The sequence below is a fragment of the Salvia splendens genome, chromosome 14, assembly GCF_004379255.2.
Source record: "Salvia splendens isolate huo1 chromosome 14, SspV2, whole genome shotgun sequence".
NCBI lineage: Eukaryota > Viridiplantae > Streptophyta > Magnoliopsida > Lamiales > Lamiaceae > Salvia > Salvia splendens.
The window spans coordinates 17,979,515-18,003,417 of NC_056045.1; the positions used below are offsets into that span (position 1 = coordinate 17,979,515).

Below are 23,903 nucleotides of genomic sequence, written 5' to 3' on the forward strand. Positions count from 1 at the left end.
GGGCGGCCCGTGAGTGTAATCCCTCTTGGGAGGCATGGGGCGCTTCCCAGAAGCATAGCAGGTCATCGCCGAGTGGCCTACGTGCTTGCACTCGGAACAGTATAAGGGGATCTTATCCCATTTCACCTTCAAAGTCACTTGTTTCCCTGCAATGTTAATATCTATCTCCTCTGGAATAGACCTCGACAAATCAACCTCAACACAAATACGTGCAAAGGAAACGCGCGATCTAGAAATAGTGGCACGATCCATTTGAATGGGCTTACCTAGCATCTCACCAATTGCAATCAAAGAGGACTCCTCAAATAAGTGCACAGGCAAAGCAAGAATGTTACACCAAATAGCCACAATGGGGATCTCAAAAAAAGGATCAAAATCAGGTGTCCATTTAAAAACACGCATGGGATGATGTTCATGAACCGGAACCGGCCCGGAACCGGCAGGTTGAACCGGCAGAAGGGTTGAAGGGTCGGAAGGGCCGGTTCAGGTTCGGCAATATATTGAACCTGAACCGGCGGTTCGAACCGCCGGTTCAAAGGGTTAAATAGTGTTTCGTAGGTTAGGGGTTCGTAGGGTTCGCGTAGGGGTTTAGTATAGCCGTTGGAACCGGCAGTTCGCGGGGTAAACCGCCGGTTTGAGGGGTAAACCGCCGGTTTGTCGGGGTAAACCGCCGGTTCGGGAGCCGGTTTCTGACGGTTCCGGCAACTTTTCAGAGGCTAGGCCGTATGGTCAGTGTGTAGGCCTGCAAAACCGGTCAGAAACCGCCGGTTTTCGGTCAGAAACCGGCGGTTTTCTGACGGAAACCGTGGACAACCCGCCGGTTTAGGGTTGAACCGCCATAAGTTTTTGTATATGCAAAAACAATTACATAATTGTATTTGTATATACTCTAGTCGATGAAGTATTTTCTCTATACGGCTAAATGAGGGAAACTTTTGACAATTCTACTATATTTGTTGATTGTTAGACGAAACTCAACATTTAAAGTTGAATTGCTAAAGGTGTCCTTAATTTAGTTATGTAGAAAGATCTTCTTCGCCGGTTAAGAGTATATATATAATACACTTATACGTTTAAGAACTTCAACATCGTTTCTTGTCATTTGTAATTAGTTCTTCACTAGTAGTCTCATTTGTATTTAAATTTTGTTTAAGACTTCAAGACCGCCATATGTTTTCAATTTGTAATTGTTGTAACTTGTAACGTGTAATTTGTAAACATGCAATTTCAATAAAATTACAACTTTATCCGTATTTTTTTCAATTTTATTTACTCACATTTCATAAAAAACAAACTTGAAAAGTGTAATGTAAGTTGATTAAAATTGAAAAGTTGAAAAATGCAAAAAAAAAAAAAAAAAAAAATCGTCGAACCGTCGAACCGGCCCGGAACCGACGGTTCAAAACCGGTGGTTCGGCGGTTCGAACCGCCGGTTCAAAGGGTTAAATAGTGTTTCGTAGGTTAGGGGTTCGTAGGGTTCGCGTAGGGGTTTAGTATAGCCGTTGGAACCGGCGGTTCGCGGGGTAAACCGCCGGTTTGAGGGGTAAACCGCCGGTTTGTCGGGGTAAACCGCCGGTTCGGGAGCCAGTTTCTGACGGTTCCGGCAACTTTTCAGAGGCTAGGCCGTAGGGTCAGTGTGTAGGCCTGCAAAACCGGTCAAAAACCGCCGGTTTTCGATCAGAAACTGGCGGTTTTCTGACGGAAACCGTGGACAACCCGCCGGTTTAGGGTTGAACCGCCATATGTTTTTGTATATGCAAAAACAATTACATAATTGTATTTGTATATACTCTAGTCGATGAAGTATATTTCTCTATACGGCTAAATGAGGGAAACTTTTGACAATTCTACTATATTTGTTGATTGTTAGACGAAACTCAACATTTAAAGTTGAATTGCTAAAGGTGTCCTTAATTTAGTTATGTAGAAAGATCTTCTTCGCCGGTTAAGAGTATATATATAATACACTTATACGTTTAAGAACTTCAACATCGTTTCTTGTCATTTGTAATTAGTTCTTCACTAGTAGTCTCATTTGTATTTAAATTTTGTTTAAGACTTCAAGACCGCTATATGTTTTCAATTTGTAATTGTTGTAACTTGTAACGTGTAATTTGTAAACATGCAATTTCAATAAAATTACAACTTTATCCGTATTTTTTTCAATTTTATTTACTCACATTTCATAAAAAAACAAACTTGAAAAGTGTAATGTAAGTTGATTAAAATTGAAAAGTTGAAAAATGCAAAAAAAAAAAAAAAATCGTCGAACCGACGAACCGGCCCGGAACCGGCGGTTCAAGCCGAAAACCGGCGGTTTTGAACCGCCCCGTAACCCGCTAGGCGGGCCGGTTCAGGTTCATACATTCCCCGACCCTTGAACCGCCGGTTCATGACCCTGAACCGGCGGTTTTCGACCCTTGTGCATGCCTAGGCAGGGGGGATGGAGTGTGAAAATTTGCCGATGATGGCAGGTCCTAAACGGCCTGCAAGAATTGAAGTTTCATTAGCCGAAAAAAATAAGCACGGTTTACCGTCGACAATGCGAACCTCGCCACGCTTATCGGCTCTTTCACGATCTAGCAAAATCGGACCCTCCGCCGGCTGCCCCGACCGAAGAACCTCAGCCATGGAGCTGCCAAAATGGATGTTAGGCTATCCTCCTTTGGAGTTTTCGGATTGAGCATTTTTGGCCGAGTTTGAAGCTCCCTCACGGTTCTGATCATTGCCCGTAGCAGCTGCCCAAGATTTGGCTGCATGGTTCGAGTTCGGTGGTGTTAAGGGTGTGGCTTCTTCAGGCTGTGGAACCGGGGTGGAAACAGCCGGAGAGCTGGTTGTCCCAGCAGTGGTTTCGGTATCCATCTTTTGTGCATTTTCCGTGGAAACCAAGTGAGTAGAGGCCGGCGTTGCATCCTCCGCGAGAGGTGTTGATTGGACCGTCAATGTTTTGGCAGCTTGACTTCTTGTTCGGACTCCAGAAACTGATGCAGCGGCTGTGCCTTTTTTTTTAGAATGGAAATGGGTTTTTCAGGTTGGGGAACAGAGGTCAGTACAGTCGCCGAGCTACTGTTTGTGCCCATTTTTTTTGCATTTCTCGTGGATTCCAAGGGGGGAAAATCAACCATCTCTTCATCCACATGAGATGTTGGTTTCGCTGTTTCGGGCTCCAGAAAAAAGAGTAGCAGCTAGATCTTTATTTTTTAAAAAGGAAGTGGATTGGGTTAGTTTCTTTTTGTTGTCGGCTGGTTTCACGGGGAGTTTAAATTTAGGATGGGCTGGAGGTTTAGATTTGATTTGGGCTGGGGATTTATTTTCCAAGGCTGCAGGTGGGTTGGATGACATTGGGGTATTTTTAGTATTGGGTTTGGGTTGAGAGTGGTTGGGTTTTAATTGCTGTTGGGAATTTTCGTTAATGAAAGAGTTAAGGGGGTTGGGGGAGAGGGCCAGCCCAGATCGGAAACTTACCTTGCGAGAGGAGGAAATGTTCGAGCCCATGGAAACTGGCCCAACGACAGTTGGTTCGTCCATCCGCTGCACTGCCAGAGGTCGATTCTCCACCAGATCAAGCATATTATTTTCTTCGCTAAGAATCATATCATCAACCTCCTTTATTTGCACAAGATTCTCGGTAATCTCCTCATCAAATAAGTCAACCTTACCATGCAAACCGCTGCCTCCACAAACAGAAGGTGATTGATTACCTCATTTTCAAACTCACGGATACCACTCGAAATCAATTGAGGATCCGCTCCCCTACGATCTGCCATAATGGTTCTCATATTTTCCGCATGCAATTTCTCAAAGTCAATCTTTCTTTCTTCATTGTGAATTTGAATTGTGGACGTTTCGAAGCTGTCAAACTTTCCAAGATTATCGCGACCCTTCTCAAGTCCCCCCTGAGCCATGATTTCATCTAGATTCTTGTGGAAGAAAGCCCTAGCTTTGTGGGTGGCTAAGGAAACCCTAGAAGGCGCCGCCACGATAGCCTCAACAGTAGACGGAGACTCCAACGCCGGAATCGCGAACTGACCGGACATGGGCAGATTCTGAGCCTGAACCCCAACAAAGTGACCATTCTTCTCATCTTCCAAACGTTGCTCCTCCATATCCTTCGCAAATTCAGCTGCGACATCGAAAGACTTGTCGGACGGACAATCGGAGTAATCGCTTACCTCCTCCTCGGCCCTAGATTCTTCCATATTTTCTAGCGACTGCTGCCATTCCTCATCTGACACTCGGTGACGTGCTGTCGCGGACCTCTCTGCACCCATACCAACGGTCGGCGGCGGATCCGCCATGGCCGGAAAAGCTCGAAGCTTTCCGGCGACCACCAGAACTCAAAATTTTTGGTGAGAACACTCAGTGAACACGACACAGACAGACGCACTACACCACGCGACGAACAGGCAGCAAAATCCGCCGGAAAAGGAGAAAGAAACTAACAACGAAAAAACTTGCGACTGCCGGAAACTTAAACAGGCTATTTTCGGCAAAAAAAAAGACGAAAACACAAAAAACAAACGGTAAAGACTCGATAAAGACAAAAACGAACAGATTGAATGGAAAGAAATTAACAAAACATGGCTAGAATTAACGAAATCTGAATTGGGACTTTCGAAAAGCTAGAGAGCATTGTGTGTTTTTAGTGTGTGTGATTTGCGTGCAAAGTGACGAATGGTTTAGGGTTTTGAAGTAGGTATTTTGTTTTTTTTGTTTTTTTTCATACATAGGAGTTCGAGATACATTCGGCAAGCGAACTAGCCCGCCACAGCCCCTCGTGGCTCGAATACTTTAGCTTCCCTCCGACGAGTTCGGGCGTGAACTAGCCAATGTTGGCTCGTAGACTGCACTCCCTCCGACGAGTTCAGCCCCGGTAGACTACCCGCCACCCTCAGACGCGTCCAGGCTCGAAAGCTTGCCAAGCCCAAGGAAACAACCTTGAACAGGCCCACAGGGAAATTAATCCCAAAGTCGCGCCATCCAGGAGTCGAACTCAAGATCTCCAGGATGGTGCCATATCCTTGCCTCCCTTCTCAACCACTTGAGCTAGGGGGCTTGGATTTGAAGTAGGTATTTTGTTGAGTGGTTGGAGTTTAGGTTTCTGGCAGAATTTGGGTTTTGCCCGTGTTTGGGCTTCCATCGCCGGAAAATTGCAGAGAGTTGTCGGAATCCATTTTGTTGAGAGAGTAAAAGAGTAGAATGAGATGAGGGATGATGGGAAGTGGAGGGATGAATGAAAATGATGGGAAGTGGATGTATATATAGAGGACTAAAAAAATATTTTTAAAAAATAACCAAAAATAAAATATAGGATAAGGCTGATGGTCGGCCCTTTCTCCACAATGGAGGGCCGATCAAAGGCCCAGTCCATCAGCTAGAGCCGGCACAACAGCCATTTGCGGGGGAGGTGGGAGGGCCGATCATCGGCCCCTCCATCGCAATGGTCGGTCTATGGGGGAGCCGATCAACGCCCCATTTGATCGCTCCCCATAGTGAATGCTCTAATTTATGGTCTCACTCTCTCTTTAACCTTGGTCGCATGGAGGCCAACCTTCAACCACTTGGTTGTCCATGTCATTCTATTGATTCAACCAATAAGGTTGCGTCAAATGACATAATCTCAATGCTTGATATTTTTTTATATAATTTATATATCATATTAAAAAATTATAAAAATTATATCAAAATTCAAAATTTTTCATTCTCTATAAATAGACCACATTTGCTATAGTTCTTTACACAAAAAATTTATCTTTTCTCCTTATAAAATCCTTATTCTTTAGTATTATGTCATTTTTTTATTTGTTTGGTTTTATAATTTTTAGTTTGTCATTTATTGTGCGTTTTTATAAATTTTATTGTGCAATAGTAATATTTCATGTAATATATTATCATAAAAAATAATAAAAATAAATATATAATGGTGTGGTTGGGTGGCCATTGATAAGAGCATCCACAACCGTGCTCTTGACAGCGAGCACGGTTGTGGGCCCGGCGCCACTATTCCTGCCTGCTCTCTGGCAAGAGCACAACACCTGTGCTCTTCCGCAAGGACGAGCACAATTCAATTTAAAATTCAATTAAACAAAAACATTTCCATAATATTAAAATTCATTAAAAAACCACAATAAATATTACAAATTACAAATAAAATAAAAAAGACATAATTAAAATCCTAAAAATTAAAAATTACATAATTAAACTCCTAAAAATTAAAAATTACATAATTAAAAGCTAAAAATACCCCCATGGACGACTACTCATCCGACGACACTACCTCCAATTGTCTTTGGAGGCCCAATATCATGGCCTCGTGCGATCGAAGTTGCGAGGGGGTCATAGTAGACCTATCGGCCATATTGAGTTGGGCCAAAAGCTGCCACAACGAGTTGGTGGGGGGTGGAGGTGGCTAATATGGAACGGGAGCGGGAACTGGAGCATCGGCGGTTGCAGCCGCGGCTCGACGGCGGTTGGCCGCTCCCTTCTTCCTTCCTTGCGGTCGGCGTTGGGGCTACTCAAGTTAGCTCCGGCGAGTTGGCTAGCCACTTCTTCGGAGCCGGCGTCGGATAGGGATACCGATCTTGACCGTTTGGAGGAGCCGCTAGAGGAGGATGTTACGCCTCTCATATACTTCGGGTGCGTCCGCGTCTCCTGCCAAACGTTGAGGTACTTGAACGGCTTGTAGTTCATGGATTGGTAGATGCTCATCGCGGCAGTGATGAAGTCGACCTCGTTACAGCCGCTCCCCGCATTTCGCTCTTCTTGGAGGAAATAGCCATTGAACTTGCCAATTTCATCGTTGGCTCGGAAGATGGCGTTGCGCACCATACTCTCGTTGCGCTCGACTGTTCCCGGCGGCCGGTTTTCATTGTACCGGCGAGCGATGCGCCACCAAAAGTGATCGCCGGATTGGTTCATGCCAACCACCGGATCTTCAGAGATTTCCAAGTACGCCTTGAACAATTTATCCATCTCTGTCAGAGTATACGGTGTGCGGACACCGCGAGTAGGAGGAGTCGGAGTTTGGGAGGGGGCGGTCGGCCTAGGCTCCGGTGTCCACCCGTATCGCCCTTCGGGGGCACCTTGGTCGTCGATTGGGTATGGCCGGTAGCCACCCGGAACGCTCGAACTTTGGGTTTGAGGAGGGGCCGAGTATTCCGTTTTCGGACTAGGAAACGGTGGTGAACCAACCATTCGGGGTTCCAACCGGAGCCCGGGGGTTATCGCCGTGGCGGGACATTGTTATGGTGTAGGAGTGGAAGAAAGAATGAGAATGGATATGGGAGAATGAAGATGAGAATGGATATGAGAGAATGAAGATGAGAATTGTGTAGTTTGGTGTGAATTTTTGGGTGTGAAAGTAGGGGTATTTATAGATGAAAATGTGTATTTTTGGGGGAAAAAAACTAAAAATAAAATTAAAAAGTGGTAAAAAACGGTAATAAACGGATATATTTTTTTTGGGAAGTGAATTTTTTTTTATTTTTTATCGGTTTTTTTTAATTAAAAACCGATTTTTAATAATAATAAAAAAATTTCAAAGGCAACGGCTATGTCGTTACCCAATCGCGTGCCGCCACGTCGCCTGCTCGTTGGCACGGACATGCTCTTCGCGAGCAGCACCGTGTCAGCGGCGCGAGCGCAGCGGCGGTGGAACTTGTCCGTGCCAGCGGCACGGACGAACGAACGCCGTCCGTCCACCGCTGCGCATGCTCTAAACCATTAAAAAATATATGGTTAGAATATTGATAATGTGGAAGATGATGTGCACGAAATAAAAATTAATTAAATATTAAAAAAGTGAATAGTTTGATTAGATTGTATGGTTGCTAATAAATATAGTGTTACATGGCGGCTTAGCTGCATCACAAGAACATGATGTCATCACCATCACATTTGCTATAGTTTTGATAAATTGGATATATGTTCCATACTTTTAAATTTCATCAAATTTTGGAAATTATCATTTGATGTTATTTACATATTTGCTTTATTTTTTTTGTTTTATGAATTATGATGGTGAGTTTTCTTGAATTTACCTTTTGATTTATAATTTTTAAAATTAAAAGTGAACTAGTTGAATTAAATAGACATATCTATCTATACTAATATATTGAGGGAGTTGTGGACATTCCTCTCAAAGATGGGAAAGTCATCCATTGAGAAAAAAAGCAAACATTATTTAAAAAGCAAAGGAAAGCGATGCTCTGCCACAGCAGGGGATCCAAATCCGGAAGAGATAGGGACGTGAGGCGTTGCCTTGTAGGGTTTTGGAAATTCATTTTTGTGAGTATTATTTAGATTTTATTTTAGGTATTTGGTGGGCTTTTTGTGCATTGGATTTTGGAGTATATTTTTGGTTTTAAATAAGGCTATAAAATTATATAATTGATGGAGTACCATATTTTATTAAATGGACTTTTAATTTGGGTATTGGATTCTATCAGTATTATGTTTTAAACTAAGTTTTAATTCCAACTTCTAATTTATTTGAGTTTGTATAATATGACTACTATATATTTAAAGTTTAATTCTTTTTCAATAAGTAATTAAATTTATTCGATAAGTCCGATACTTTGATATTACTTCCCCACTCCTACATATAGATAAGATGAAGATTCTTTGATTAAGGCCATCCGCAATGGGCGGACGATGGCACGCCCGATGGCGCGCATCGTCCGCGCCATTCATCGTCCGCCCCCACTGTGGGTGTGTGGCATAGGCCGCGGATGATAGTCGCGGCCTATGCTTCGGGCGCGACTTAAACCGCGGACGATGGCCACGTCCGCGCCATCGTCCGCTCCATTGCGGACGTCGCGGACGATGGTCGCGGACGATGGCCATCGTCCGCGACATCGTCCGCCCCATTGTGAAGGTCGCGGACGATGGCACGCGGTTTCATTTTTTTATAAATAGCATTCATTTGTAACATTTCATTTCACACGATTTCATCTTCGAAACTTACATTTACATAATTACTATGAAATGGATTCAAACCCCAATAGCCCTACGTTTAGCGGAGAGGCGCATTGGCCGGGTACAGAACCCGGCGATTATCGTTCGTTCGGCGACAACACCCATTACGATCCCGATTTCAGTACGGAATCGTATGGGTTGTCTGATATAGAGCCGTCGCCGCACCGCCCAACCACATCGGCCGATCCCGCCCCCGCAGCGACCGGTGCCGCCAAGGGGAAGGCGAAGCGGAACCGGCAGCGGGCGCAGAAGTTGCCGCTTCCCAGTGACTGCGATGAGTACGCCCCCGGCCGTACGAACTACACCGACGACGAAACTCTCACTTTGGCCCGGTGTTGGGTAGATATATCGGAAGATCCGATATTCGCCAACAACCAGAGACAGACCGCGTACTGGGAGCGCATCGCGGACCTCTACAATTCGGTCAAGCCGCCGACCGCGTACAAGCTCAAGAGTGAGCAACTCCGCAAGCACTGGGATCAAATCAAGAAGCAAGTGAACTTGTACTCGGCGGAGTTCGAGAAGTGCGCGCGGTCACAGGGGAGCGGCGAGAGCGTGCACGACGTGCGCTCTAAAGCGATGTTGTCGTACCGGTCGATGTTCGGCGAGTTCAAGCACGAGGCCATCTGGGGGCTCTTGAGGGAGAAACAGAAGTTCCAAGGTGGAATTCTGCACACTGGTGCGCCGAAGAGGACGAAGGTCACCGAAGTTGGTGACTACACGAGCAGCGGCAGCGGCACTAACCCGGTTGACCTCAACCGGACGTACGTGGATGAAGGGAGTTCCGGCACACCGGTGTCCTCCCGGCGTCCTCCCGGCATCAAGGCTGCGAAGGCCAAGGGGAAGGCGACCGCGACGTCATCGTCGACCGCTGCAACCCCTGTTCCGGACCCGGATGAGCTCCCGACGCAGACGGCCACCGCGTTTGCGTCGTTAGCTACAGCGTCGATGGCAAGGACGATGTTGCAGACGCACAAGGCCCTCAAGAAGTGCACCGACCCCGAACAAGCCGAGTATCTCCGTGCATTACTCGATGAGTTGCGTAGGAAGTTGGGAATTGGCCCGACTTAGTTTTTTTCTTTTTTTAGTTGAATGGTGTAATTTTTTTTATTATTAAAACTTCGCCGCTTGTTATTTAGTCGTTTTTTTTACTCGTTACGTGTTATTTGAAAACAGCTAAATTAATTAAACAAAACAACAAAATGATGATGTGGCGTGTCATAGGGCGCGCCTTTAGGGCGCCCCACTGCAGGTGGAGAAGGAGGAGGATAAAAATGCTGACGTGGCGCGCCATAGGGCGCGCCTTAGGGCGCCCCACTGCTGATGGTCTAACGTACTGTATTTCATATTTTTTCTAATAATATAGTTTAAATGATTACATGACACTATTAATAAATATACGCACAATTACCAAGCCTAATTTGACTATTTTAAGTGCAACAGAGTCCATAAACTAAGTTACTTAGTCGTCGCTTGATTTAATGAAAACCTAGATCCGTGTCTAACCACTAAATGATATCTTGACCGTTGATTGGGTATGAGAAAACACAATTATCTCTGATCACTGCCGTCGGATTTTGGGCCTCAGGAAACAAGAGATAGTTATTTCCGACCGTCCGATTAATCTTGATCACTCAATCCCTTTTATTTACGCATCAGCCTCGTCTCTTTCAAACTTTTCATTCCATCCCCAGATTTTAGAGAGAGAGAGAGAGAGAGAGAGGTTAGTCTCTGTTCTTTGCTCTAATCTATTTTCTTTCGATTTGATTTGTTAAATTATTTGTTCATTCGATTAGGCCTCCCTCGATTTTGATTGTGGTGATTCTAGGGTTAGTATGCTGCGTTTCGATTTGGGCATAACGAAGCTGAATTAGGATTTTTAAAATTTTAAAATCGTGTGGTTTGAATTGGTTGATAATCTAATCAATCTACATATTCACTTGCCGTTTCTTACTCGTGCATTTCGTTTTAATTCTTAAATAGAATTGGAAGGATCTTAAGCTTCTACGATTTTGTTGGCTTAGGGTTGGTTAGATACTGTTAAAGATTTTTTATCTGCTCTGTCAATCATTGAACATCAGTTTCATGGAATTCTTAGTAATTAGGTGGTTTTTAGACTTTAAGGTGTAATTTCGATCAGCCAACATTATTTCGCTAAATTTTGGATAAGAACCTGGAAGCAGAAAAGATTACTTTGGTTGGCGCATTTGTGTAATCAATCCTGAAGAGTTGTGCTCTTAGCTTTTTGTAGCCCTTGTATCAAAACGCGAATGATATTATAGTTAACTTTCAAGCGGCATTTGCAATTGTTTGAGATCAGTTCTGACTAGTTCAGTTTAATTGTTCTGTACGCTTATGCTTACTCTGTTTTTTACTTTTTGGTGATTATCTTTCATAGCAATTTCATCTTCTTGCAGATGGCCCGTACCAAGCAAACTGCTCGTAAATCCACTGGAGGAAAAGCCCCCAGAAAGCAACTTGCTACCAAGGTCGAGTACTGGTTTACTGATGTTGTGCACCTCAAAATAACATCAGTCTATTGCGTTATGGTTTTGATGTGGTTCATATAAAATTGTACAGGCTGCCCGTAAGTCTGCACCAACCACTGGTGGAGTCAAGAAGCCTCACCGTTACCGTCCTGGAACTGTTGCTCTCCGGTGAGTACCCTATTCTATTGATTATGCACAGCATATGAGGCAATGGACAGTTTTATAGGTAGCAAATTTAGATTTCTTTGTGGAGGGTGGGGAAGGTATTTTAAACCCTCAACTGTGCATTGTAGCTCTTGAGGTTATATATTGCCTAATTAAGCATGTATTTTTTTCCTTGGCATTTGTAGTCAGGTATCCTTAGATAAATTAGATTGATAGCTCTTTCTACAATGTGATGCTATTAGAAGTTTGTTAATATGAATTGGTCTAGTACTGTAGAATAAGAATTATTGCTTGCAACTTTGTGCATTTCATCTTATCCATACTGGTGGATTTCTCCCACAAGGACATTCATTTAGTTATGGTGATTGTGATATTTTTTTTATCTTGTTTGTGATTGTTGATAATTGTAATACCGTTATGACACAGTGAAATTCGGAAGTACCAAAAGAGTACTGAGCTCTTGATCAGGAAGCTGCCTTTCCAAAGGCTTGTTCGTGAAATTGCCCAGGACTTCAAGGTGAAGTAGAGGGCATTCATATATTTGTGATTTTGCCTAATTCCATTTGAAATTTGGATTCTGACATGGGGAGTGTTGGGTGTAGACTGATCTTCGTTTCCAGAGCCATGCTGTTTTGGCACTTCAGGAGGCTGCTGAGGCTTACCTCGTGGGTCTCTTTGAGGACACAAACTTGTGTGCCATCCACGCCAAGCGTGTGACCATCATGCCCAAAGATATCCAACTGGCTCGCAGGATCAGGGGTGAGCGTGCTTAGGCATGCTTGTGTTGGGAGTCATGTAGTGATAGTAGAGTACCTGTTTTAATATGCATTAGGACATCCCAAACTGCTGGCTCGTGTGCCATAATGGGGATTGCTTGGTTTATGGTATGAAAGGACTATTTGAATGTTGCTGTGTTTATTTTGCTGTCAAGTTACAACTTAGGTTTCTTGTCACACCACTGGTGTTTGAACAATATTGTGTGTTTGCATTGCAAGTAGTGAATTCGTTTCCTAGTGCAGCTGTGTATATGTTTGTGGGGGCATTAGTTGTTGAAGGATGATGAATCATGATTTCCAGTAGGAGTACAATATTTTACTTCCTAATACTCAATCACTTTCTTAAGAGTGAATCGTGATATTACTCGTTTATGTACAACTATCTCATCTGTACATAAAATATCTTTATTACGAAATAAATAGGAGTATTAAAATGACAATTAAAATCAGAAAATTGTACTCCCTTCATTGGTCCTTAAAAGACACGTCCCTTCGTTCATTATAGGAAGACATGTTTTGAATTGGCATGGATCTCATTTTTGTAGTATTCAATATAGACTAAAGGCTAAAATTGATCTTGAATATATGCTCATTTTACGATTTTTGTCATAAACTCTTATCTTTTGAATTTTTGCATCCCGAATATTTCAAATCGGATCACAATTGATCCTAAACTAATTGTTCCGTTATTTTTAACGGTCAACAGGTTTAATCTCGATATTGATCAAATTAAACTGTTAATTATGATTTTCTTACTCCCTAATTATTTTCTTAATTATTTTAATAAATATTCATTTAAAATAGAGCTGTGGCGGTGGTGCTAGAAAATAATGAAGGTGAATTGCCATACTTTGATAAAGTGAGTCACCCCTCTTCTTCACCGGTGGAGGCGAGCAACTACGATTACAAGTATTACCACTAGAAGAGCGGCAGCTCCGGCGCCGACACCTCCTATGGCGGCGGAGTGATTCCTAGACAGCGGTTTATTGCTTGAAGGAGCGTCGGATTAGGTCCGCCGAGATTCCCCCTACTGTCATTAATCTTGAAAATCTCCAATCCGTTCAAGATCACATCGAGGAATTGAGGATTCGAAGCAGTGTAAGGATGCAAATCCAGCCAAAGATTTTGCTGCGGCGGACTGGTAGCGACGAACACCATAAAATCCTAGTGAATTGGAACTCCATTTCGCCGTCCCAGGCAATCACATCCACCACTGCCGCCGCAGTTTGATTGTTCAAGAAGATGGTGAAAACAATCTGTTTCGTTTTATAAATATCGCCGCTTATCTCACAGAAATGAAGCCTAACAAGGTATAAAAATCCAGAATCAAATTTGAAGAACCAAGTAAGATTTGAATTCCGATTCACAGGCAGATTCGGCCCCATTGATCTTCGCCGGCCTGGTTGCTGGCGGAGGGGTTGGGTCAGGTGTCTATGGCTGCGATGAGGCATAGGGAAAAGAGGAGAATATTCATTTAAAATCATAATTAACAGTCTAATTTAGTCAAAATCGAGATTAAACATGTTGACCGTTAAAAACTAACGGAATAGATAGTCCAGGACTAATTGTGATCCGATTTGAAATATTCAACATGCAAAAATTCAAAAGATAAATTTTATGACCAAAATCGTAAAATGAGCATATGTTCGTTCAGGACTAATTTTGGCATTTACTCTTGAATATATAGTAATTCTTCTGTTCCTCTGTAACTGAGTCGTATTTTTTTTGGATTGTCCCACTATAGCTGAGTCGTTTTCTTTTTGGGCAAAAACAACATTTTTTTCTTTCTTACTTTACTCTCTCTTACTTACGAACCTCACTTAACATAAGTTTTCTTCAATCATGTGCCACTACACATGGATGGAGGGAGTACTTTCTTTCCATTTTATTCTAAGTAGATCATCACTTATTTGATATATTAGATTTTATATAATGTTGTTTTGTTAGCTAAGTGGAGATTGAATAAAGTAGACGTGCTCAAGGTTTCGTAGCCGTTGGTTATTGTTCGGAACCGTTGGTTCCGGTTTCGGAAAATCTCAAACCGACTCAGTGTTCTAAAATTGACGTTTCGGTTTCATTTAAATCTCACGGTTCCAGTTCAGAACCATAACCGCTGGTTATAGTTTTGTTGTTAATCATATGAATCGTGAATCGTAAACCTTGGGCATCTCTAGAATAAAGTAAGAGATACAGTTGAGAAAAACTCTTTCTTGTTACACATCAGAGTTGGCCAACTGTGGAAGTCAGGAGGAAATATATGTTGATTTCTAAAGATAGAAAGGTGAATTCTAAATCGAACCCATAATACAAAACTAAGCGTGTTGTGTTGTTATGTTCAATGTATATCTATGTTATTTTCTTTTCTTGGTATATAAATATTTAATAGTATTTGCGTGCGTTCAAGAGTATTTGTCGGACTATTCATAATTCCCTGATTTTTCTTCTTGTCATAATTTTCTGTTTGAACCTTTTTTCGGCTTCTTCATTATTCCCTAGCATCACCCTTTTCCGATTCCTCTAAGAAATTGCAGACCAAAATCGGACAAAAGAGCCATTCATCGATGTTTTCGAAATCCATCGTTGTAGAATGAATGGTTGAATGAAAAAAAATGTTGACAATTTTTTGGTTTGATTGGAATGCACAATGATGGTGTGAAGGGAAAGATAGCAGATGAGGGAGGTGGTGATGGAGGTGGAGAGTTTAAAGAAAATGGAGGAAAGCAAGGCCAAGGAGAGAAAGCTGGCGAATTTGGAGGCGGAGGTGGGCCGGATGAGGCAGGCCGAGGCGGATAAGGACGCGTCTCTGGGGAGGCTGATGCGCGACGCGAGGGAGCGAGAGAAAAGGATCCAAGAGTTGGAGGGAGAGCTTGAGCGGAAGAGCAAGTCCGAGGCCAGCATGGCCAGGCACCTCGACTCTGCCATGTTCGAGCTCGAGGAGTCCAAGATCGAGATCGCCTCCTTGCACGAGAAGATGGACGGGCTCGAGGATTTATGCAACCAGATAAGCAAAGAGACGAAAGGGGGCGAGGATGCTCGGATCCTAAAGGCGAAGCTGGCCAAGGCGCAGGAGGCCGAGAAGAGGGCGTTGAAGAAGGCCGAGCACTTGGCCGAGGAGATGGAGGCGGTGAAGGCGGAGTGGAAGTTTGCGATGGAGGGGGAAGACAAGAGCTCGAAAGCGATGGAGGATTTAGCATTGGCGTTGAAGGAGGTCGCCACGGAGTCGAATCAAGTTAAAATGGAGCTGGGTTTGAAGGAGGAGGAGGTGGAGAGGATCAAGGTTGAGTTGCATCAAGCTAAACAAGAGGTATTGATAGAAATTCATCTAAGCTAAAACTAGTTAGATTATATAGTGGTTTCAGTTTTTTTCTTATACTGATTTTCTTTTATTTATTAATTAGATTTATGTAGTTTTCTTCTTATGCTGATTTTACTTTTATTTACGAATCAGATTTATATAGTGGTTTCAGTTGTTTATACTGATCTTTTTTTTATTTACCAACAGGTAGAGGTGCACCAAAAGAACGAGGATAGGCTGAGGGCGGAGACGGAGGAGACGCTCTTCGCTTGGAACGCAAAGGAAATCGGGTTCGTGAACTGCATCAAGCGGGCCGAGGAGGAGCGCGCGCTGGCGCAGATCGAGAACCACAAGCTATCCGAGTCGCTCAAGGCGGCCGAGAACATGACCCGGTCCGCGCGCGAGGAGACGTACAAGCTGCGGGACATACTCAAGCAGGCCATCAATGAGTCGAACGCAGCCAAGGCAGCAGCCGGGATCGCGAGAGACGAGAACTCGTTGCTCAAAGACTGCCTGGCCGAGAAGGAGGAGGCGCTGCACTTCATCACGAGGGAGAACGAGCGCCTCCGGATAAGCGAGGCGGCCGCGCAGGAGCACGTGAAGCAGCTCAAGCGGATGCTGACGATGGCCTCGGCAGAGGTGAAGACGGACGACAAGGAGGAGATGGGCATCGTGATGTACAACGACGACGACGACCACCAGAGCATGAAGGACGCTAGGGAGTTCAGCTTCGATATCGATGACTTGAGCTTCTTGAACGAGCCCGAGGATCCCAAGAAGACAGAGGCGCTCAAGGGCTCCATCTTCGATACGAACGCCGAGACTCCCAAGGCGGCCGAGCCAGCCAAGGGTACCTTCTTTAGGCTAAAGTTTTTGTCTTCGGATGACAACGAGGCAGGGCATAAGGCCGGGGAGGCTGAGGAGGAGGCCGAGGGGGATAAACAAGGCCACAGACGGTCGAAAACCATGTTCCAACGAGTTGGGGGGCTTCTTACTATAAGAAAGAGTTTCCAAAGGAAGGATCCATCGATTGAACAGAAGGCCACTCCTACCCAAACACAGCCTTAGCCATGTTTGAGGGTTGTGACACAAATTAAACTAGTGCTAGTTTTGTATTTATTCATCATATGTTGTAAACTCGAAACGAGATTTATTCCTTCATCATTGTTCATGTGCTAGGAGTATGATATATATCCTCATTTTTTTGTTGCACCAACTTGCAATCAAAGTTTTAAGGGGAGAATCAAAAGAAATTTAGCAATTTAATGTAAATGAATGAGCCAGGTAGTTAAGAAACTTTGTGTTATTGTAGTGTAAAGTGTGATAGAATATATTTCCAAAAAAAAAGAAATGAATTAATTCTATGGAACAAACGTTAAGGTAAAAGTGGACTAAAGGGACAAATCAAATATTGCCCCTCTCTGCCATTTAAAAAACCATTTTGTCATTTTCGGTTGTGCACGATTTAAATGACCATTTTCTTTTTTCCACTTTTAGTATCTGTATACTCACAATCTATTACTCCCTCTGTCCTGCAATAATAGTCACATTTTGTCATTTTGGTATGTCATACGCTCGGATTTTGCATGATTATAAGGCTATCTTTTGGTCCCTTTTTAATGTCAAAGTTGCATTACATGTCCATTATTTGCATAATTTTTGTATTTTGACATGTTTTGTGAGAAATGTGCATATTTGAGCCTAAAAAGGGAGTCAAAATGCGAAGTTGAAAATCTGCAGTTGTTCTGCATGTCCAGTGGTCCGCTGCAACATTGCCGGCGACCGCTGGTGCCCAATGGCCACTAAGCCAGTAGAGGCCCGCTCCGAGAAAGTTGTACATGAAGTTAAGACACGCCCAGCGATCGTTGGAGCTTGCGTGGAAACCGCTACTGAGAGTCCAGACAGTTACGGAAAGATGAATGGCGACCGCTGAAACAAGTGCAGCGACCGCCAGCCAAAGGTCAGAAGCCTCGGACTAACTCATGGCGACCGCTGGCCAAGGTGCAGCGGCCCGCCATGAAAAAGCGGCGAGCAAATTTGCCCTACTTTCTCCCCAAGATTTACCATATTTTGCAATCCTTTTCCTTATTTGAGGGGGGACGATTTCTCCCCTATAAATAGCCCCCAAAGCTTCATCAAAAACAAGTTCTTCTCTTTGTAAAATACTTCCAGAGTTCATAAGTTAGAGTACTTCATTGCGCAAGGAGTTGAAGAGGGATTCAAGATCATCAAGGCTACAAGGATTCAACCTTTGAGTTTTATTGCTTTAGTTCTTATGTTTTCATTGTCTTCCCTTCAATCTATGTTTTTAGCTTATTCAATCATGTGTAACTAAACTCATAAGATTCTAGGGATGTGTTAGTAACACTTATTGCTTTATACAATTCCGCTTTCTATTTAACATCCGTTTGTTTTTACTTTGTTTCTTCCTTAAGTTGTTTCGTAATACTTCACGTTTGAGTGACACATTCAGTGATGATTTAATATAACTTGCTACATAATCGTGAGAGGAGGTTGGCGAGTTAGATCCACTAAATAGATACTACAATTAGCTTCCTTTAAAACGACACTGTTAATTTAGAGTGATAACTTTTTAAGGGTCATAGGAGCTTCTAGGAGTTACTTATTTAGGATTGACAACCCTAATGTTTGTAATCAACGTTTGCATCGCATGAGCATAAGCTTGGTGACTCGTCCTATCAAAGTAAGAACTGTACTAGAGTGTTGTAGTTGGAATTTGTATAACCATAATTGTGAAAGCACATCCCTGGAATTCCCCTTATCTCTATACTTTTATCTCTGTGATTTATTTGTGATTAGTTGTTTCTTTGTTTTCAATTAACAAGTTAATTAATTTCAAAAATCTTCCAATTTTCATGCTTTCCAAATAGTAATTGAGTTTTAGTAGAAGATAGACAATTTGTGTATGCTTTCCCCATTATCGATATCCGGTACTGACCTTTAGCTATACTATTTCTACTCTGTATACTTGCAAGTATTTATAGTGCTAATAAAAAGTGCATCAGTCTGTTCCACAATAAGAGTCACATTTCACTTTTTACCATAAATAGTAAGTAGGTCTCATATTCCACTAACTCACTCCACATTTGATTATAAAACCAATATAAAAAGTGGTTCTCATATTCCACTAACTTTTCCAACCCACTATTTTTTACTTTTCTTAAAACTCGTGTCTACAACAACAGTGACCCCTACTATGGGACGGATGAAGTATAAAACTAATATAGAAAATGAGTTCCACATTCCACTTACTTTCTACATTTACTTTTCTTCACAGAGTCAGTGATTTCTTTAAACTCGTGCCTTTCAATATCTAAAATTGGAATTTAAGTAAACATGAAGAGTTATTCTCGAACCCTAAAAGTCATACAAATTAGTTACTCATAGAAGAAGTAACAAAATTGATATTATGAAGTCTAGACATAATAACAAGCAATAAACAAAACCCAAAGGGATGAATCTTGTAGTCTTGGGTTGAATTAGGGCTGATCCCATTCGTCGCACAAACTCAATGGACCGCTGACTGCTCTCGGGAATATTTGTGGCGATCTCGAAGGACCGTTGGGTGAGAGGCCCTGGATCAGATGTTTCCGCAATGGGCGCTGGCGCGCTTGGCGGCGTTGGCTTCAGCGAACCACTGACATGGTCTGATTACTCCGATCTCCACATTCAACCTTTTTATGCCTCTTTCTAAGTCTAGATTACATATTTATCACAAAACACATCATAATACTAAATTACACAGAATATGCAATTAAAGAATATATTTCATATGCATAATATTCAGCAAAATCTAGAGGTTAAAGACATGCAAAATCTAAGTCCAGTTTTTTAATGTAGGTTTGGAGAGCCTCAAAATGAATTTATTTGCCTTTTGTTTTCAATGAACTCTCCACACATTGAATTTGCCGCTTTTCGCTTTGAACAATGGCTGAAATATTTGGAACTAAACCGCAGGAAAACGTAACATATGCGCAAATTTATTATTGGGAAATAAACACCTCCTTGATATTTAAGTTTGTATGTACTATCACTTAGGGCGTGTTCAATGTTTTAGAAATAGGGAGAAATAGGCCCATTTCCAGCGAATTATGGGCATTCAGTGTTTTTGGGTTATTTCAATTGAGCCCGACCAGAAAGAGACGGCCCACACTGTTCATCTCAGTTTTTGCCAAAAATCATTTCTTACAAAGACGGTAAGATTTGATCTTGCATCGGGAAGCACTCCCAGAATTGAGCAAACTTTTACTGAATCGCCCCTCTCATTTTTTTCACTTCCCCCCTTTTTCTCTCTCTCTTTCGATCGCATTTTTCACTTCCCCCCTTTCCGCTGCGGGAACCCTAGAGGGAATACTCTCTCATTTTTGGAGTAGATCGTCAGCACCTGCTCCGATTTGGTGGTAAAATTTGGGGGTGTCGATGATGAATTATTTCCTATGTGTGCAGGGTTGAAAGCAATGAAAACGTTGTTGCGTGTAAATTATTTCTACCCATAAAGATTATTTCTACTTTGATTGACTTCTTGTAACAAACTTGTTTTATGAATGCATTTTAATTAGGAAAACGATGTGTGCAGCTTGATGTATCAAGGCGGTGGAACACCGGAATGTTACTGTGGTGCGGGCAAGATGGAGCTCCGGTGTGCCGGCCCGAAAGCAATGAATGCGGGAAGGTACTACTTAAAGTGCCCCGCTAATGACAACCATCCCAAATCATTCATGTGGTTCGACGAGTTCCTTCATGACAACAAGCGTCGTAACAAAGAGGTAACAGGCAAACACATCCGAGAGGGCAGACCGGTGGCTGTAAGAGATCATCGTTGCTCGAAGGGTTCGCGTGCGCACGGGACCCAATCGAGCTCAAATACTGAAATGAAGGTTAATGTGTTGCTTTGTCTGGTTTGTTTATTGCTTGTCGCAGCGTGTATCCTGATTGGGAAATTAATGTAATGCTAGTTTATCACTGAGCTGAATATTAGTATGTTGTTTGGCTCTGTTTTTAGCTGACGTAAAACAATTATGTAAGTTAATATTTTGATGTAGTTATGATTATTTTACATTAATATGTAATTTTAGGTGTATCGAAAACAAGGTAATTTGGAGAAGATGAATTGTTCTCTTAAATCTCAAGCACCACATCTAATCTTGATTTAATTTACTGCTCAAAATATTCCATGGACTAAAATGCTATACACAATGCCCCACTAATAATTTTTTATATCAATTAAAATAATTGAGTACTACTAAACCACTATTAATATCAGTAAAAATGCTATTACTACTACTGACATTTATTATTAAACAGAAAGAAAAAAAAGGGTGGCGTATCTTTGAACTATCATTTTATCCTCTCAAACTATCATTTTATGATGCAAAAGTATCATTTTATTATCCAAAAAATCTAAAACTATCATTTTAAAACAAAAGTATCATTTTATCATTTGAAACTATCATTTTATCCCCTCAAACTATCATTTTATGATGCAAAAGTATCATTTTATCATCCAAAAAATCTAAAACTATCATTATTAAACAAAAGTATCATTTTATCATTTGAAACTATCATTTTATCCCCTCAAACTATCATTTTATCATCCAACAGTATCATTTTATCTGGCAAAAAATCTAAAACTATCATTATTAAACAAAAGTATCATTTTATCCCCTCAAACTATCATTTTATGATACAAAAGTATCATTTTATCATCCAAAAAATCTAAAACTATCACTATTAAACAAAAGTATCATTTTATCATTTGAAACTATCATTTTATCCCCTCAAACTATCATTTTATGATACAAAAGTATCATTGTATCATCCAAAAAATTTAAAACTATCACTATTAAACAAAAGTATCATTTTATCCCCGCAAACTATCATTTTATGATACAAAAGTATCATTTTATCATCCAAAAAATCTAAAACTATCATTATTAAACAAAAGTATCATTTTATCCCCTCAAACTATCATTTTATGATACAAAAGTATCATTTTATCATCCAAAAAATCTAAAACTATCATTATTAAACAAAAGTATCATTTTATCATTTGAAACTATCATTTTATCCCCTCAAACTATCATTTTATGATACAAAAGTATCATTGTATCATCCAAAAAATCTAAAACTATCACTATTAAACAAAAGTAAGCTTGTTGCCAAAATCTCCTCCTCACGTTCAAGCCACATTCTCCGAGTGCGGTCACCCTTGCGATACTTCTGCCGAGGTGTGTGGTGAAGACCTAAATCAAGCAAAACCGAAAATCACAAATTTTGGAGTACACGGCCATAAATAAATGGATTTTATCTGTAAGGGTAGGCACAACAAATACCTTCGCTTGCAGTTACACTTTGTTGAACCATGAAACTACTCCTCGACCCAAACATCTGGTCCTACAACCCAACAATAACATGACAAATCAGACCTCAATTCTAGCAACAAAATAGGCGACAAATGCTTCGCCGAAGCACATAAATCGTAACCTACTTAACCTGTGTATTCAGTAAGGGAAGGAGTAAATGGAATACCTGCATTTCGACAAAACCCTAGAGTGATTGCTCGCTGAAATTTTTGCTACTTATTGTGTGCCTTCTGCCTGATTTTTGTATACGCTGCAAAGGGTTAAAGATACCCACTCTGCCGCGCTAATTTTGATTCAGCCGCGTAAATTCAATTTTTTCACACTTTTAGGGGGCAGATCCGTCTTTATCTAATTACATTTAAAAAAATGCCAAATTTGTGATGGTAAATGTCGGCCCATATCTAAAACACTGAATTACAGCATATGTCCACCAATTTGGTGGGTCCTACAATATCAATTCTAAAGCAGATTTATGTAGGACATCCCATTTAAAATACACTGAACAAGTCCTTATTGTCTACTTAATTTTATTTCTTGCAATTCCTTTCTAGTTAACATAACAATATCTAATTTAATTATTTTTATATTAAAATATTGTTACATGGTGCGAGTGGAAAGAGTAATCGACTGCTCTCTCCATCCTTAAAAAGTACTAAGGATTTTTTTATTATTAGTCTCTTCAATAGTATAAACTTTCTAATTTTAAAATAGTTAATTGAAAAGTATGAATTTTTTTGTTATTATTTTATCTCTAAAAAGTATGAATTTTCTTATTTTAAAATAGTCAAACAATACATAACCCTACACATCATTTTTTTTTACAATTTACACTATTATACCACACTATTAATAATATGGAGCTTACTCTCCACTAACACTACTTACACTATTAATAAGGACGGAGGTAGTATAAATTTAGACCGAATGATGTCAAACGTAAAATGGATACTCTAACATGAGTTTTGGTACAAATGTAATAATGCCAAAACTATGTTGAGATAATTCTTATGCAGAACCAAAATAGCTTTGTTTTTCATATTCTTACCCTTATTTTTCTTACAAAATACCACCTCGGTGAGATCTAATAACTAGATTTGATGTGGTCAAAAGAAAACTACCAACCAAAAATTGATACCATCAAAACAAAGTTAGAAGTTGGTATGTAGTGGAGAACCAATCAAATAATTCACATGCTCAGTCCAAACACAACCGTAAAGTTTTGGAAAAAAGAAAAAAGTCTCAACTTTATTTATTATGAAAGTCAAGACAAGTCTTTGATATACTATCAATTAACACCATTGGCATTGTACAATGCAAGGGACCCGTCTTCATGCTTTTCACTTTCTTTTAATGCTATTCATTCAATTTCATGGTAGCTTGTTCTACAAGCCGATTCATAGTAGGGATGTTGCCAAACTTACACTTACACTTACACATTAGAGTTCATTAGATGGAGATGTGTATAAAATTGAAGATGTAGTAAAACCTATCATATCCATTTAAGTTTTTCTCAAATAAGCAACCATCATATCTGTCAAACTCTACTCGAATATGCAGTCACATACTTGCATACCCTAAGGGCTCGTTCAGTTTCCCCTTCTCCACCTTCACGCTCATTAGATTGTCCATCTTTCGATTGCTTCGACAGCATTGTCTCTCGGCCCAGCAGCCTATATCTAATTTGCCATTGCCCATCTCTATAGCCTTCCCTTCCCACTAATCTCCCTCACATCCCAATCATAACGATTTGATTCAATATTACTAATTCAAAATTGTATGCATAAAAAGGAATCAAGAAAAGATGTAAGAGCGTGAGTGG

The 23,903-nt window shown here is 41.2% G+C and overlaps 2 protein-coding genes across 3 annotated transcripts; both read left to right on the top strand.

Annotated features, from left to right (window-relative positions):
* The first annotated feature begins 10,615 nt into the window (after positions 1-10,615).
* Positions 10,616-12,643, top strand: LOC121764914 (histone H3.3). Of its 2 annotated transcripts, none has more exons than XM_042160946.1 (5): positions 10,616-10,699; positions 11,394-11,465; positions 11,557-11,633; positions 12,057-12,147; positions 12,233-12,643. In XM_042160946.1, exons 2-5 carry the CDS (start codon positions 11,394-11,396, stop codon positions 12,401-12,403), a joined length of 411 nt encoding a protein of 136 aa, XP_042016880.1. In that variant the 5' UTR covers positions 10,616-10,699; the 3' UTR covers positions 12,404-12,643. The 2 variants fall into 2 exon arrangements, with proteins under 2 accessions (XP_042016880.1, XP_042016879.1); XM_042160945.1 differs by having other exon boundaries at positions 10,666-10,695; positions 11,392-11,465.
* Positions 12,644-14,285: 1,642 nt separating this feature from the next.
* LOC121764746 (myosin-9-like) lies at positions 14,286-16,893 on the top strand. Its single transcript, XM_042160766.1, has 2 exons — positions 14,286-15,710; positions 15,909-16,893. Exons 1-2 carry the CDS (start codon positions 15,078-15,080, stop codon positions 16,767-16,769), a joined length of 1,494 nt encoding a protein of 497 aa, XP_042016700.1. The 5' UTR covers positions 14,286-15,077; the 3' UTR covers positions 16,770-16,893.
* The last annotated feature ends 7,010 nt before the right edge of the window (positions 16,894-23,903 follow it).